This window comes from Lagopus muta, chromosome 8, assembly GCF_023343835.1.
Source record: "Lagopus muta isolate bLagMut1 chromosome 8, bLagMut1 primary, whole genome shotgun sequence".
Taxonomy (NCBI): domain Eukaryota; kingdom Metazoa; phylum Chordata; class Aves; order Galliformes; family Phasianidae; genus Lagopus; species Lagopus muta.
The window spans coordinates 6,237,418-6,250,606 of NC_064440.1; the positions used below are offsets into that span (position 1 = coordinate 6,237,418).

Genomic DNA, 13,189 nt, shown 5'->3' on the forward strand with positions numbered 1-13,189 from the left:
CAGTGACAAATTTTAGTAGTAGCTGTTATTTTATTGTCATTGTATTTGATGAATATTTAACACAGCAATTATGTGAGTATTTAAATAGGGCAATTATTATATTATTATTATAGTGTCATACTCTACATGATTTGTTAATGGTTTTCTAGTTGCTGGTACAGAAGTTCTGATTAAACAATACCTTGTATGATTAAAATATGTTTGGTCAGAAATTAAATGCTTTCTGTATTTTGATTTCAGACATCAGGTAATGATGTCATAACTGAAAGCATTTTTATTTTTATCTTAATCTGAAAGAAATGCCATCTAACTTTGTGATCTTGTGAGGGTGAAGGGGTTTTTTTCTCTAAAGAAATGGGACAGATTTAGCTATTAGGACGTAAAGTTGTGCTACTTCTTGAAACAGAATTATAATTATGAAATTAACATTAGTGTATGATAAAGTCTTAAATGGTTAACCAATAGAATGGCATTCAGGCATTGAAGTGAAAACTGTCATTTTGAGCATTTTGTACATCTAACTGATGAAAACATGCTCTATTACTCCAGGCAGGAGCAGTGAAGGACTATATCAGAATGATGCTTGAAAATGACAAACTGAAGTTCCTAGTTTTTGCTCACCACTTAAGCATGCTTCAAGCTTGTGCAGAGGCAGTTATAGAAAATAAGGTAATTATGTAACAAATGTGCACTCATTTAATTTCAGACTTTGCAAATATGTGACAGTTGTGCTTAAATTGAGTAGAACTCTGTATGTGGAGGAATTTAAGGACTTTAGGTAAATAAAGGTCAGTGCTCCTGTATTGAAGAGATTGTGGAATTTTGAAGAACTGTTTTGTAAATGGGGATATTTGGTGTGATACTTCATCAGTGAATCAATTTCTAAAGGCAGTTGTTTCCCAAGGTTTTTCATCGATATTCTTCTGTCTTCTTTTGGAGGTGGTTTGTTGGTGTTCATTGGTTTGGTGTGGGTTTGTTTGTTTGTTTGTTTGTTTTTCCAAAATATTGTCATCTTGCTTGAATGTTTAATTCACAGTGGATCACTTCCATGTTATTGGTTGTGGACTCAACCGTTGCTAGGGAAAAATGGCTAACATCAGTATTTAATATTAAGCTATTTGTTTGCAAGTGCTTGCAACCTTAATAAATCTTACCTGGGAAATTGCAGATTCTTGTGCAGAATACTCAATTTTAGGAGCCTGTGTTCATTATTGTTGTCTTTTATAAATAGGTAGTACTAAGTCTATAGTCTTTCTGATAAACAGGCTTAATTGTAGATCGACAGGTAAAATACTACTGAGGTACTATTATCTCCATGACTGGAATAGAGCAGGTATTTTAGTACTGGGGAAAGAAGGTGGTTGGATCTAAAAAGGGATGACTTCATTTGTCTATTAAAATCTGTTACAGGTTCGCTACATACGGATAGATGGAAGTGTTCCTTCTGCAGAAAGAATACATCTGGTTAATCAGTTTCAGAAGGATCCTGAGACCCGGGTTGCTATTTTGAGTATTCAGGCAGCTGGTCAGGTAGGATTAAAAAAAAAAGAAAAATAAAAAAATTAAATTTGAAGAATGGAAATGAAGGTTATTAAAGGTATTTACTGAAGGCAATTTGTGTAATACATCTTTTGCAGAATCATATGTTCATTTTTTTTGCACCAGTCACGTTAACTGTTTTAAGCCTCTCTTGAAATTACATGAGCAATATCACCATAAGTAGTAGGTTGAATAATTAGTAGAAGAACAGAAAAAGCCTGCACCTTCTGTCTGGGAGTACCAGATTAATGATAAGCAACATTTAGTTCCATAATGAAGAGCTGTATGCAGTGTTTGCACAATATTGCAGTGTTTTCTGAATCTTACTAATATCTACCTGGAATAAGTGTAGAAAGTTGGTTTGTATTTCTTTTTGTGTGTCCAGGTGGTCTGTCGCACCTACATTTAAAAATGTTCTGTGCAGTGTGTAGATTTATGGGGAGAATCTTTTTTCTAAATTGATGTACTCCTTTATTTAGGGTTTAACTTTCACTGCTGCCACTCACGTCGTGTTTGCTGAATTATATTGGGATCCAGGCCATATTAAGCAAGCAGAAGACAGAGCACACCGCATTGGGCAGTGCAGTTCTGTGAATATTCACTTCCTTATAGCAAAAGGAACGTTGGATCCTCTTATGTGGGCAATGCTGAATCGCAAGGTACGTGTGGAATACAACCAAATAATTGGGGATTCACTGTGGTTTAGATACCACTGAAGCACAGCTAGCAAATAACATTCTAGAATAAGACAAATCTATGGATCTGAGATTGTCTGGCTAAGAGTTTAATCACTGAATTCCTGCTTTCCATTAATTCTGCCTTTGGCTTCATCTGCTAAGCAGAATGTCTAAAGACTACTGAGAAAGATGTGTACACAATGTAAATAATCTCTTAACCTCAGTGACTATTGATATTTTACATATACCTTTTCATATATATATGGTACTTGTGCAGAAATGGTTTCCATTAGGGCAGCTGGAAGAATAGTTTCAATCACTAACATTATTTGAATTACTGCAGATATTCTCATTTCTCTCTTGCAAGCTTAGTTCAGCAGTTGTAACCAATTTGATGCATTTAGACAAATAAACTTGTTCCTACCTGTAAATTTTTAAGAGTCTTTACACAAGTCTTTTTGCAGGCCAACGTTACAGGCAGCGCCTTGAATGGCAAAAAAGAGAGAATGCAGGCTGAAGAAGGTGATAGGGAGAAATGGGATTTTTTGAGTTTTGCTGAAGCTTGGACCCCTAACGACAGTGCAGAAGATCTCCAGAATGAACTTCTGTTTACGCATGTAATACTCAAAACTTATGTTTTTAATTGTTATTTCATTTTTTTTTTTTTAAAGATCTAACCTTTTCTCACCTAGGTTTTGTGTGCATTGCAGGCTTTACTACTGGAGAAACACTGTATGAGTGGCAAAAAAAAAGTTCAAGTTCAGAAAGTTAATCTGGAGAAACTGATCTGTTGGGCATAAAATAATCTACAGGTTTTAAATAGTAGCTTTAATTGTTTTTTAGGTGATTGACTCATCCTTAGAGTCTCATAAGGAAATGTAATTTCTGTTTAAAATACAGCTTTCTTAATAGCTTTAAAATTCAGCACAGTTATTTTGAAAACGTTTAGAAGTCTTTCCTTGTAGGCTCCATCAGAAAATGTACGTAACATACCTGTTCTGTGTATTTGCTATCATTAGTGCTATTGCAGAATCTTGATAAGAATACTGAAAATAATTTTTAGGAAACCACAACGTTGAATAGCTCTTTATGCTGTTTCTGCTTAAAGGAAAATATCTTTTATTTCCATCTCTAAACTAGCTTCCAGTGTTAGAAAGCACTACTAATGGGGAGAAAAATTTAACCATTCCTGATGCAGTAATCATAAAGATGGCTTTATGTATTTCTTTCCTCTTTCCTAGTTTGAGAAGGAGAGACAGCATGACATACGTTCCTTCTTTACCCCAAAATCTGCCTCTACAAAGAAACGCAAAATGTTATCAGATAGTGAATCATTAAAGGTTGGTGCAGAGTCTTTTGAAGCCGTGAAAGAAGAGGATTCAGAGAAGAGCAGTGAAGGTCTGGATTTCACAAGAATAAGTGATGCGGATACAACTTGTCACGAAAGTGCCTGTCCACATGAAGCTAAAAGAGCAAGAAGCATAAGTGGATCTACTCCAGTCAGCTCCAGGAAGAAAAAGACGTTGACTGGAAAAATGTCTGCTTTCTTCACAGGGAAGAACAGTGAAGTCCTTCCTTGCAGCTCAAATGCTTCAAGCAAAGGCACAGCTTTAAACAAAATTTGGCACTGTAGTGTTTGCACTTGCAGTAATAACGAATTGCTTCCTTACTGTGAAATGTGTAATTGCCCTCAGAGCAATAAAGGTAAGTGCTGCAGAGAAAGTGTGCGTTTTTCATTCCAGCTGTGATTAGTTTCAGGAAATAAATATTTTTAAATCTGAGCGTGCACATATACAAGCAAAACATGAAGAATAGTATCTTTCTATGAATAGATAGACAGATACCTTTTAGGTGATCTTTCTTAATTTAACTTTTCCTGGGGATCTTTTGTATGATTCTAATTTGAGACAAATAGAGAATTGAGATGAATGTTAACTGGATATAAAAATGGTGAGTAAGAATATAAATTTAATTTTCTTTACAGCAAATGTAGCTCTTGCTTTCTTTGAGAAGGTTTGTAGTTATTCTGAATCCAATTAAATTGAAAAGCTTTTCTCTGCATGTCAAAAACTAAATGATGTCACATAGATGGTTTTATTAGCCTCAGTATTGTGTAGTTGCCATGGGAGACATTGCCTTAAAAATACAGCATTTTTCATTCATACAGGTCAGAATAAATGTTTTCTATGAAATTTATTCCAGCTATTTGGGAACTTAGTAAATATTTTTATAAATCTCTCTCCATGTTAAGTTTTTACATTAGAAAGAAAAGAATAAGGTTCTTTTTTTCTTTTTAGATCTTATCTTGATGAAGTAAGGTCAACTTCTCAATTTCTTAAGTATGTATAAATGCTGGAAAGCTATTTAATGTGCTTTTGGTGTTTGGTAAATGAATGTAGTGGATAATAACTAGCTGTTTGATTGCACGTATTTCTTCATAAAGCTGGCTGCACAAAATTGCATAACTAGAACACTTTCGTCCGTGTGTTTATTCTCCTAATATCAAAGTTAGCCCTGTTTTCATAGGTGGTTGAACCATTATATTATTAGAGAATAAAATGCAATTTCTCAGTATTTCAGTTGCTTGTTTTTTGTCCATCCGTTTATTGATTAGCTCTCGATTTATAAGGAGAGTGTAAGTGATCACTTTTCTCTCTCTGTAGGTGAGAGAAACTGTGAAGTTCCTACTAGCCAGACTGAAAAAGATGTGTTGAAAGACTCCAGAAGTGATGAACAGAGAGCAGCATGGGATGCTGAAGATGGAAGAGAAGATTTGGAGGAATTGGTGACCAAGCAGTCTGAAATCAGTGAACAAGAAGCTGTCAAAATCAAAAGTGAAGAAAATGAAAGAAGGTGTGGAAAAGGTAATAGGGGATTCCTGTGGGGAAAAAAAGGTGTCCATATCCTATGTGTAAAATTGTATTTCCTGCCTCTGGCGTGAAAAAGAACTTCAAAATATGAAAGATAGGCTAGCAGTAATTTTCTTGTTCTAACCTGGGATGTTTATCGAATTTTGATATCTAAAGCACTCTTCATACAAAACCTGAGGAAATAGAGAGGTTTTGGTTGACAAAGCAATTATGTCAAACTAGTAGCTGTAAAACCTAAGGTACAGCATACAGTCTTATTGAAATTTATGATGGCATTGATTTGTCTTCAGGATAGCCACGGGTAAATTGAAATAATGGGTGATTCAAGAGAAACAAGATTGTCTCCTAAAAAATTCAGGAGAACACTTAATAATTTGTTGCTTGTATTGTGTGCATCTTATGTTGTTCTGGAATTAAATATAGAATCCTAGTGTGGTCTAGGAGCTTGTACAATGACTCCTGAAAACTTGGAGGGAGTGGGAAAGGTGAAAAATAGAAATGTAGAGTTTATACAAAAATATGTTTGTAGGCATGTGAAATCAGGAAATGTCGCACATGACAGGTGTGGTTATTTTTACTATCTGAATAGACTAAATGAAGTAAACCTCTTAATTTTAACCTTGTTTCTCTGTATTGGATATTTAGATCAATCAGATGCATTTCTAGTATATGATGGGCTAATGTTCTGTGCAAGCAGGAATACTGATAGAATTCACCTCTATACAAAGGTAAAGCTGAAATAAGCATGCTTATTATCACTTCAGAAGTACAAAGTAGACTGTTGTCCTATAAAATAGGCATGTATGGTTTCTTTTGTCATGCTTTATGTAAAATCCCTATTTTCATATTATTGAAAATATTGAAAAAATTAGGTGGTTTATCATTCTAGTTCTTGTTGAAGAAGTAATAATTCCCCATTTATACAGCTTCTAACACTTCTCTTAGTTTACACAGAGGTGCCAGTGTATTACATTTATGCTCAGAACATCTGTTGAAAATGCTAACAATACTTGATTCTTTTTCTTGTTATAAATCTTACCGCTACCTTGAATCATTAGCATGACTATTTATTCTCCTGTTTGTAGCTAGTGTGCTATTCCCCAATATTTTTGGAGTTGCAGTAATCAATGAATCTTTGCAGGTGAAGTAGGTAAATAAAATATTGCCACCACATTTTCAGAAAGGTACACATTGGTGCTGTGTACAGATCAGGAAAAAATGCTATAATGTTTTTTTACTTTCTTTTTTTGACATGAGAAATCATTTTTTACATTTTTACATGAAAAATCATTCCTAGAAAGATCTTAAGCTTGAAGATCTAAACTTGGTTGGAAGAGGAGGATAATCCATTTGAAACAGATGCTTTTTTCTTTTTTCTAGATTGTAGCGTATTCTGTCTGTAAACAAAACTGTTTGTTTGTGTAGGATGGTGAACCACTGAATCTGAATTTCATTCCATTGGACATACAGCTGGACAACTGGGAGGATTTATCAGAGAATTTCCAACATAAACAAAATCGTTCCATGGTAAGCCTAAATTCAACTGGCACAGTAATGCAGTATTTAATGTGGAGTATTTTGGCTTCTTTTTTTTTTTAAGATGCAGAACACTTCCAGGACTCAGGACCTACACACAGTTTCATCAGTGTGAGCAGATACTGTAAATATTGATGCAGATATTATGCAGACTGTTTTCTAGCAAATTATCATACCTCTTGTTAACGTAGATGGAATCAACCAGGCATCATTTAATTTCTCATTTACAGGATCAGCAACTAGCATTCGTAAGTCAACAAAATAGCATTTTGAAGGTTGTAAATTGTGAGCTGAGTGATGAATAAGAATGTGCTGGGTTGTATCAGAGCTGCAGTTATGAGCAGGCCTTGACTCTCATTTTGTCCTTTGGTCTACTAACAACATTCAAAACAGTGTAGGGCACAATTCTACTGAGATATGCAGCTTCAGTTACTTAAGCAATAACAATCACACTTGTACTGGTGTTGTAAGACATGAATATTGTCAAATCAAGTACTCACAGTAATGAAATCCAGAATTTAAATTGGTTTTGCAATGTTATCTGTTGGAAACAGTCAAGAAATACGTTTCATCTGTTTAAAGAGATGTATGATTTAGAAAATCAGATTTTATCACGTCGGAACAAGACTGGTTCTTATTAGTAGATTCTCCAACAAGGCTGGAATGTAGATTTGTAGGTCAAATTCCTACTTGGTGATTCAGCCAACAGCTATCTGAACCACCTGATGACTGGCAGAGATGTTGCCAAAGAATTCCAAAGCTACTTAGTAGACTGAGAAGACACGTTAAGAATGCCATGTTTCTGTAGGAGATGACACTGCTTATGGAACTTTATCTCTGTCCCTCCACTTTTGCAGATTAAAATATCCATGTTAGTAAATGCTCCCATATGTCTTTCTGTCCTGCAGTTTTGCTGACTTCTTTCTTGCTGTTCTGAGTAGGAAAGTAAGGCTGGTCTGTGCTCTTCCATGTTTGTCATGGGGGAAAAAAGAATACTTCAAGGAGAAAATCATTGCCACATCATAGTCTTGGAAGCACATTCCTGGATGAGGCTGAAATCACTCATCATACTGCACAGTGTATTTATTGTTACCAGAGTCCATGTTCAGAAACACTGTGATACTGGCTACTGTGGATGTAGCAAGTCAGCAAGGAATGGAGTGTGGAAAAACAAACAGAGCAAAGCTTTCATATTGGCCACTCTATGGTATTGTTGTTATTGATGGACATATTGGTACTCATTTGTTCATTTGTTTTCTGTTGTAAAGATGAAGGTGAGATGAAACCATTTTTTCCCTACATGTATTCTAAAGAAAGCCACGTTATAAATTCTAGATTTTTACATATGAATGTTATTTCCTCTCTCAAACTTGGCTTTTTTGAAAGCCTGGAGCAAGAGAGGGAGGGCTTCTCTAAGTAGAAGACTTTCACCCATCTGCTTTTTTTCCCTGAACGAAGTCTTGCTTACACAAGGAAGGCTTATCTGAGACTTTAGCAGAAATCCATTCTCCTTATCATTACAGCTTAGATTGAAGTCCATTTGTGGCTTTATTTTCTACTTTGTTAAGCAGCACACCTATATGTCGTAGCAAAACTGTAATTGTAGACAATGCCAAAGCAGTCTTAAGTTCTTCAGCAGAAGAGGATGGAAGGCTGCAGCTTGCACAAGGGCTGACTTGAAGGGACCATCACTGATCATACCAGCTTTTTTTCCATCCGGTTTTGAATATGTTAATTCTTAGCATGCTTTCAATGTAATTATTTGTTTGATGTCACGCTGCTGACAATAGCATTCTCCCCCAGATACTGAGGTTTGTGAAAGAATGGAGTCATCTAACAGCAATGAAACAGAAAATTGTCAGAAAAAGTGGTCAGCTGTTTTGTAGTCCTATCCATGCTGCAGAGGAGATGTGTAAAAAACAGTCTGCAGCAAGCAGCACAAAAAGGTATTTGTTTTTATTTTTCTTTCCCTTATTAATTTTTGCAGGAAGTTTTGATGTATTTAATGTAAATTTCAGTAGAATTAAGCCAAAGGCTACAAATGGGTAATTCAGTGACTGTCTCACAGTGACAAACATATGCAACTGAGCACATAAGTAAATGTGCTGGAATGGAAGTATCTGCTTCCCTGTCCATCACTGCCACATTCAGCAGCTATTCTGGCCTTCTGCTTTGTGTATTTAAGCAGCTGGAACTCACCAAAGATTTTGGAGGAAAAATCATTACTGTCTCAAAAGAAAAGCAAGCTTTAAAAGATCTTACTATATTTCCTACTTGGAGCAGGAATAAATCATTAGTTGCCATCAGGGCTGCAATCTCATTCATAACTCATAGTTTACTTCAACACTTTTTCATATTCATTTTTTTCTTTAAATAATTCTGTCCACTGTTGGTGACATCTGTCAAAACTGTTGGTTTTTTTAGGTATGTGACCAAGGAGGATGTAGCAACAGCCTCACTTAGAAGAGCAAGCAGCAGTGGGGGCAGCGTGCGCCTCATCACTAAAGAAAGTAGAGCTTGTCTGAGGAATGAAAAAGCTTCTATGGCAAAACCAGGTCATTCCACAAAGTAAGTTGAGTTTAATGCAAAAAAAAAACAAAGCAATGAAGCTGTTTCTTCATAGACTTTTTTTTTTTTAAGATAGCAAAGTTATATTTACCTTGTTGAACCATAGTAATAGGTAAGTTATAGGAAAGAAACTTGCTGAAATAGCTAATGAGCTATTAACAGTTTTGTTGTATGATGACATAGCCACTAGTTAACAGAGCGACAAGATGAAACAAGAAAAGTTACACAACGTAGTTAAGGAAGCAACAACGTTAGCTTGAGCTTACTTGTGAAGTTGACTACAAATAGGAGAGCAAATTTTCTTCCATTCTGCCTCTAATTTAAAATAGGGCAGAAAATACAAAAGTTTTGGTTGGAAAATGCCCTTTATCAGACAAGTAGTTCTTGGCTGGAAGCAAATCTTGTTTAGAGTAGGAAATTGTTGAGAAGCTGTGAAAGTTGCAGAGAGAAGGCAGGATGTTTTCCTCTGACATTTTGCTCCCATTACAAAAGGGGTTGAAACATTAATCTGAGAGTATAGGTACGTATCTGACACAAGCTAACGCTTATAAATGCAGCATTATTTTAGGGTAGTAATTCAATGTGCGTGTGTAAATGCAGTAAGATGTGCAAAGGAAAAATCTCCTTTGTATTGTCATACACTGTTTAAACTGAAACATAAACCAAGTAGACGATTGCACTATGCAGATACTAACCTGACTGAGATGATCTTTTGATTAAAATTGGTATTCTAGAGCATGAAAGATATCTAATAGAAATATACAATGTATGAAGCAAAAATTGCAGTGTTGAATACCCGCTTTACTAGTTCTACTTTGATCTCTGTAAACAGGTTGTTTTTGGAGAGTGGAAAAAGTCCTTCTGTTCTTCCCTCCAATTGGACTGAAATTCAAAACTCCTCCCTACCCAAAGGCTATTTGCAAGCCATGGATGGTGAAGGAAACCCACTTTGTCTCCACTGTCAGCAGCCAACAGGTCAGCTTGACCAAAGCTGCCAGGCCCCTGCCTGGGACACACGGTTCTGCACTCTTTCCTGCCAGGAGGAATTTTCAATTCGTTCTAGTCAGGGCTACATCAGGACTAAGGTGTTTGAAATTGAACATGGTGTTTGCCAGTTTTGTCATCAGAATGCCCAAGAGCTCTATCTTAACATCAGAGATGCACCTAAGACTCAGCGTAAGAAGCTTCTGGAGAGCTCGTGGATGTCTCATCTTCCAGTTGGGCAGGTAACAGCACTGTTTAAGTGCTTTCTGCTGATCTGTGTATTCCCGTAGTAGTGTAGGAGGTAGTTGAGAGAAACCAAAGTGGTGTACTTGCAGGCATAAGATAGAAGACCGTGAAAAAGAAAATAAACAACAAAATTCTTGTCTTCATTTGTCTTCAAAGACAAGCATGTTTTTGGTATCTAAATATGGCATCAGAACTCTGATTTTTAGGGATGTCAGTGTTGCAGCTGATTTTAATTGAAATGTGGTTATGAAACAGAATCGAGGAATGGATGTAGTAAATAGTACCAGGTTATTGCTACTTCACAGAATGTTGGTTAGTAGCTTAACAAAAGCCAGCTGTCACAGCTTCCCTCACCATAACTTCAGAGCATATAAAGAACTACTCCCATTCTTCCCAGATTAATTGCTTTTTTGCAGACCTGAAGGCAATGGAACAGGGAGAATATCCATATACAAAGCAGTATTTTAGTTCCAAGATAAGAATACATTTTTTTTTTGTCCTGTTGTGAAGTTGAAATTCTACTTCAGAAGTTGCTGGTTCTATATTTTTATAATAAAGTCTGAAGACACATTTAAAACTTGCAAAAGAAAAGATCATCGGCCAGTTCTTCTATTGGTTGTATGCATGAAATCACCTTTGTTTTTTTGTGGCTTTTAAAAATAAGTCGACACAAATCTAAAAGACTTGAGACCGAGTCATGCAGTGTGGGTATCTTACAACCTTCTGAGTGAACTGCAGCACTTGATAAAATGACATTGAAGACAAATTTACTGATCAAGAAAATAACCTTTCCTTCTGCTTTACTTTGATACTGTTGCATGCTGCAGACTAGGTAGAACTGTGCCAACTAAAATAATAGTTGTTTGCTTGTCCACTGGGAGTAACAAACATTCTAACACTTTCTCCGATCATAAACATTGGTATAAATAATATAAATAGCTGCTTTGCTCAGTTTTATTGTTCTGTCTGGAGGAAAGTATCTAAGGTTTCCATTATCTTGCCCTTTTCCTGCAGTTGAATGAAATTATAACAAACCCAACAGAAGGTCAGTTCTGGCAGGTGGATCACATCAGACCTGTTTACAGCGGAGGAGGACAGTGCTCCCTGGGGAACCTTCAGACTCTGTGTACGGTCTGCCACAGAGAGGTCAGTGTGGTACACTCAAATATCGCCCTCTGGCGGCTGAAAACAGCTCCTGTCCTCATTGGCACATCCTGGTACTGGGAATGTGACTTGTAGCAAACTACAGGTTTTCACTGACAGAAGAAACTAAAACTGATTCATAGCTTACTGAGATTGTGCTATTATATGTACAGTAAAAATCAGTAATTAGTCTGTATACCTTATAAGTAACAGACAACACCAAGGTACTATGCATGTGGAAAGAAGCAACTGGTGGGAAATAACCAAAAACCTTTAGTAAGAAATACCTGATGTTACCCAGTGAGTCTGTACTCAACTAATACAAGCGTCTCTATGCTGCCTTGTCTGTGGCATGGCACTACTCTTTTCCTTGCAGGAAGGCACCGGTGAATATGAAAGGCAGCATTAAACCATTTACTCACAACTGGGAAAATGTCACCTTAATAAACATTTGCATTTTATTTGTCATCTGCTGCAAAATTAGGTTGAAACCTAAAGCTATAGCCTAGTGTTTTCCAGCTAGTTGTCATGTAATTCTGTTTTCTGACCAGACTTACCTTCCTCTTTTCCAGAGAACTGCAAAACAGGCCAAGGAAAGAAGTCAGAGGAAGAGACACTCTTTAGCTACAAAGCATGGTTGTGATATCACACAGTTTTTTGTGAAGAAGTAAAATAAGTATAATCAGTTACATTATAACTATAGTTGCATAGTTTTCCTCATGCACTTTAAAAAACAGTCTTTTATACTGGTAGAGAAAACAAGAAATCATTCAAAATACTGATTTTTTTTTTTTTTTTTTTTAATTTTTTTCCCAGAGGGCCTTGGATGAATGCATGCAAGGAACTCAATCATGATTACATTTTTATGGCCCTGCAGTTTAAAGCTGAATTTCTATGTATAACCCTTAGTGCAGTTTTGAAGTACTGCAATTTTCATATTAGTTCATTTACAACTGCAAGAATTGGAGGAAGTGCTGCTGAAATTCATGTTAATCTTGCAATGCTCAGTTGTAGTGGGTTATTAAGGACTAAGAAGCTACCTTAGTTATAATTGTTCCCTTTGTTCACTCAATCAAAGGTACTGGAGAAAATACAGGCTCTGCTCTCCTGACTACAACAAGGCAGGTGATGTGTTTCTTCTAAAACTGTCTTACAACTACAAGTAAAAGTTAGTAGGAGCCTGGGAAAGGGCTATGAAAGGCCCGATAGCTTCATTCGACTTGGTGTAAAAGATCTGGGCACTTTCAGTTCATGTTTATTGAAATATCTGTTTAAAACAGCTAGCATTTAAGGTTTGTTCATGAGAAATATTATCCATTTTTCCTTGTCTCATCCAAGGTAATTCCTGGGAAATGCTAGAGCCATATTCTCTTTACCTAAATTGCAGAGCTAATGGTTATTTTGCACTGTGTAAGTAGCTTTCTTTACAGTTACTTCAAATAAATCAGCATCATCTTACTGCTTTAGTGCCTTTCCTCTGCCCCTTTTATGTTATCACTACAGATAATTTTTTCTAAAAGTACTTTGTTCTCTACAATTCCAGGCATATTTAATTAAAATACACTGAAATACTTTCATTAGATATCCTTATGAGAAAATGCCTAATGTTTTACACATAGCTTTTCT

General features: G+C 36.0%; 1 protein-coding gene across 6 annotated transcripts in view; it reads left to right on the forward strand.

Annotated features, from left to right (window-relative positions):
- ZRANB3 (zinc finger RANBP2-type containing 3) overlaps positions 1-13,023 on the forward strand; it is a 37,233-nt gene extending 24,210 nt beyond the window's left edge. For all 6 annotated transcript variants that reach the window (XM_048953428.1, XM_048953432.1, XM_048953429.1 and 3 more), the window contains 13 exons: positions 550-669; positions 1,411-1,530; positions 2,019-2,198; positions 2,681-2,833; positions 3,458-3,920; positions 4,880-5,080; positions 5,732-5,814; positions 6,512-6,613; positions 8,426-8,568; positions 9,047-9,190; positions 10,023-10,416; positions 11,435-11,566; positions 12,136-13,023. In XM_048953428.1, the coding sequence (XP_048809385.1) occupies positions 550-669; positions 1,411-1,530; positions 2,019-2,198; positions 2,681-2,833; positions 3,458-3,920; positions 4,880-5,080; positions 5,732-5,814; positions 6,512-6,613; positions 8,426-8,568; positions 9,047-9,190; positions 10,023-10,416; positions 11,435-11,566; positions 12,136-12,234 (2,334 nt within the window). In that variant the 3' untranslated portion in view covers positions 12,235-13,023. The remainder of the gene's footprint in view (positions 1-549; positions 670-1,410; positions 1,531-2,018; positions 2,199-2,680; positions 2,834-3,457; positions 3,921-4,879; positions 5,081-5,731; positions 5,815-6,511; positions 6,614-8,425; positions 8,569-9,046; positions 9,191-10,022; positions 10,417-11,434; positions 11,567-12,135) is intronic.
- The last annotated feature ends 166 nt before the right edge of the window (positions 13,024-13,189 follow it).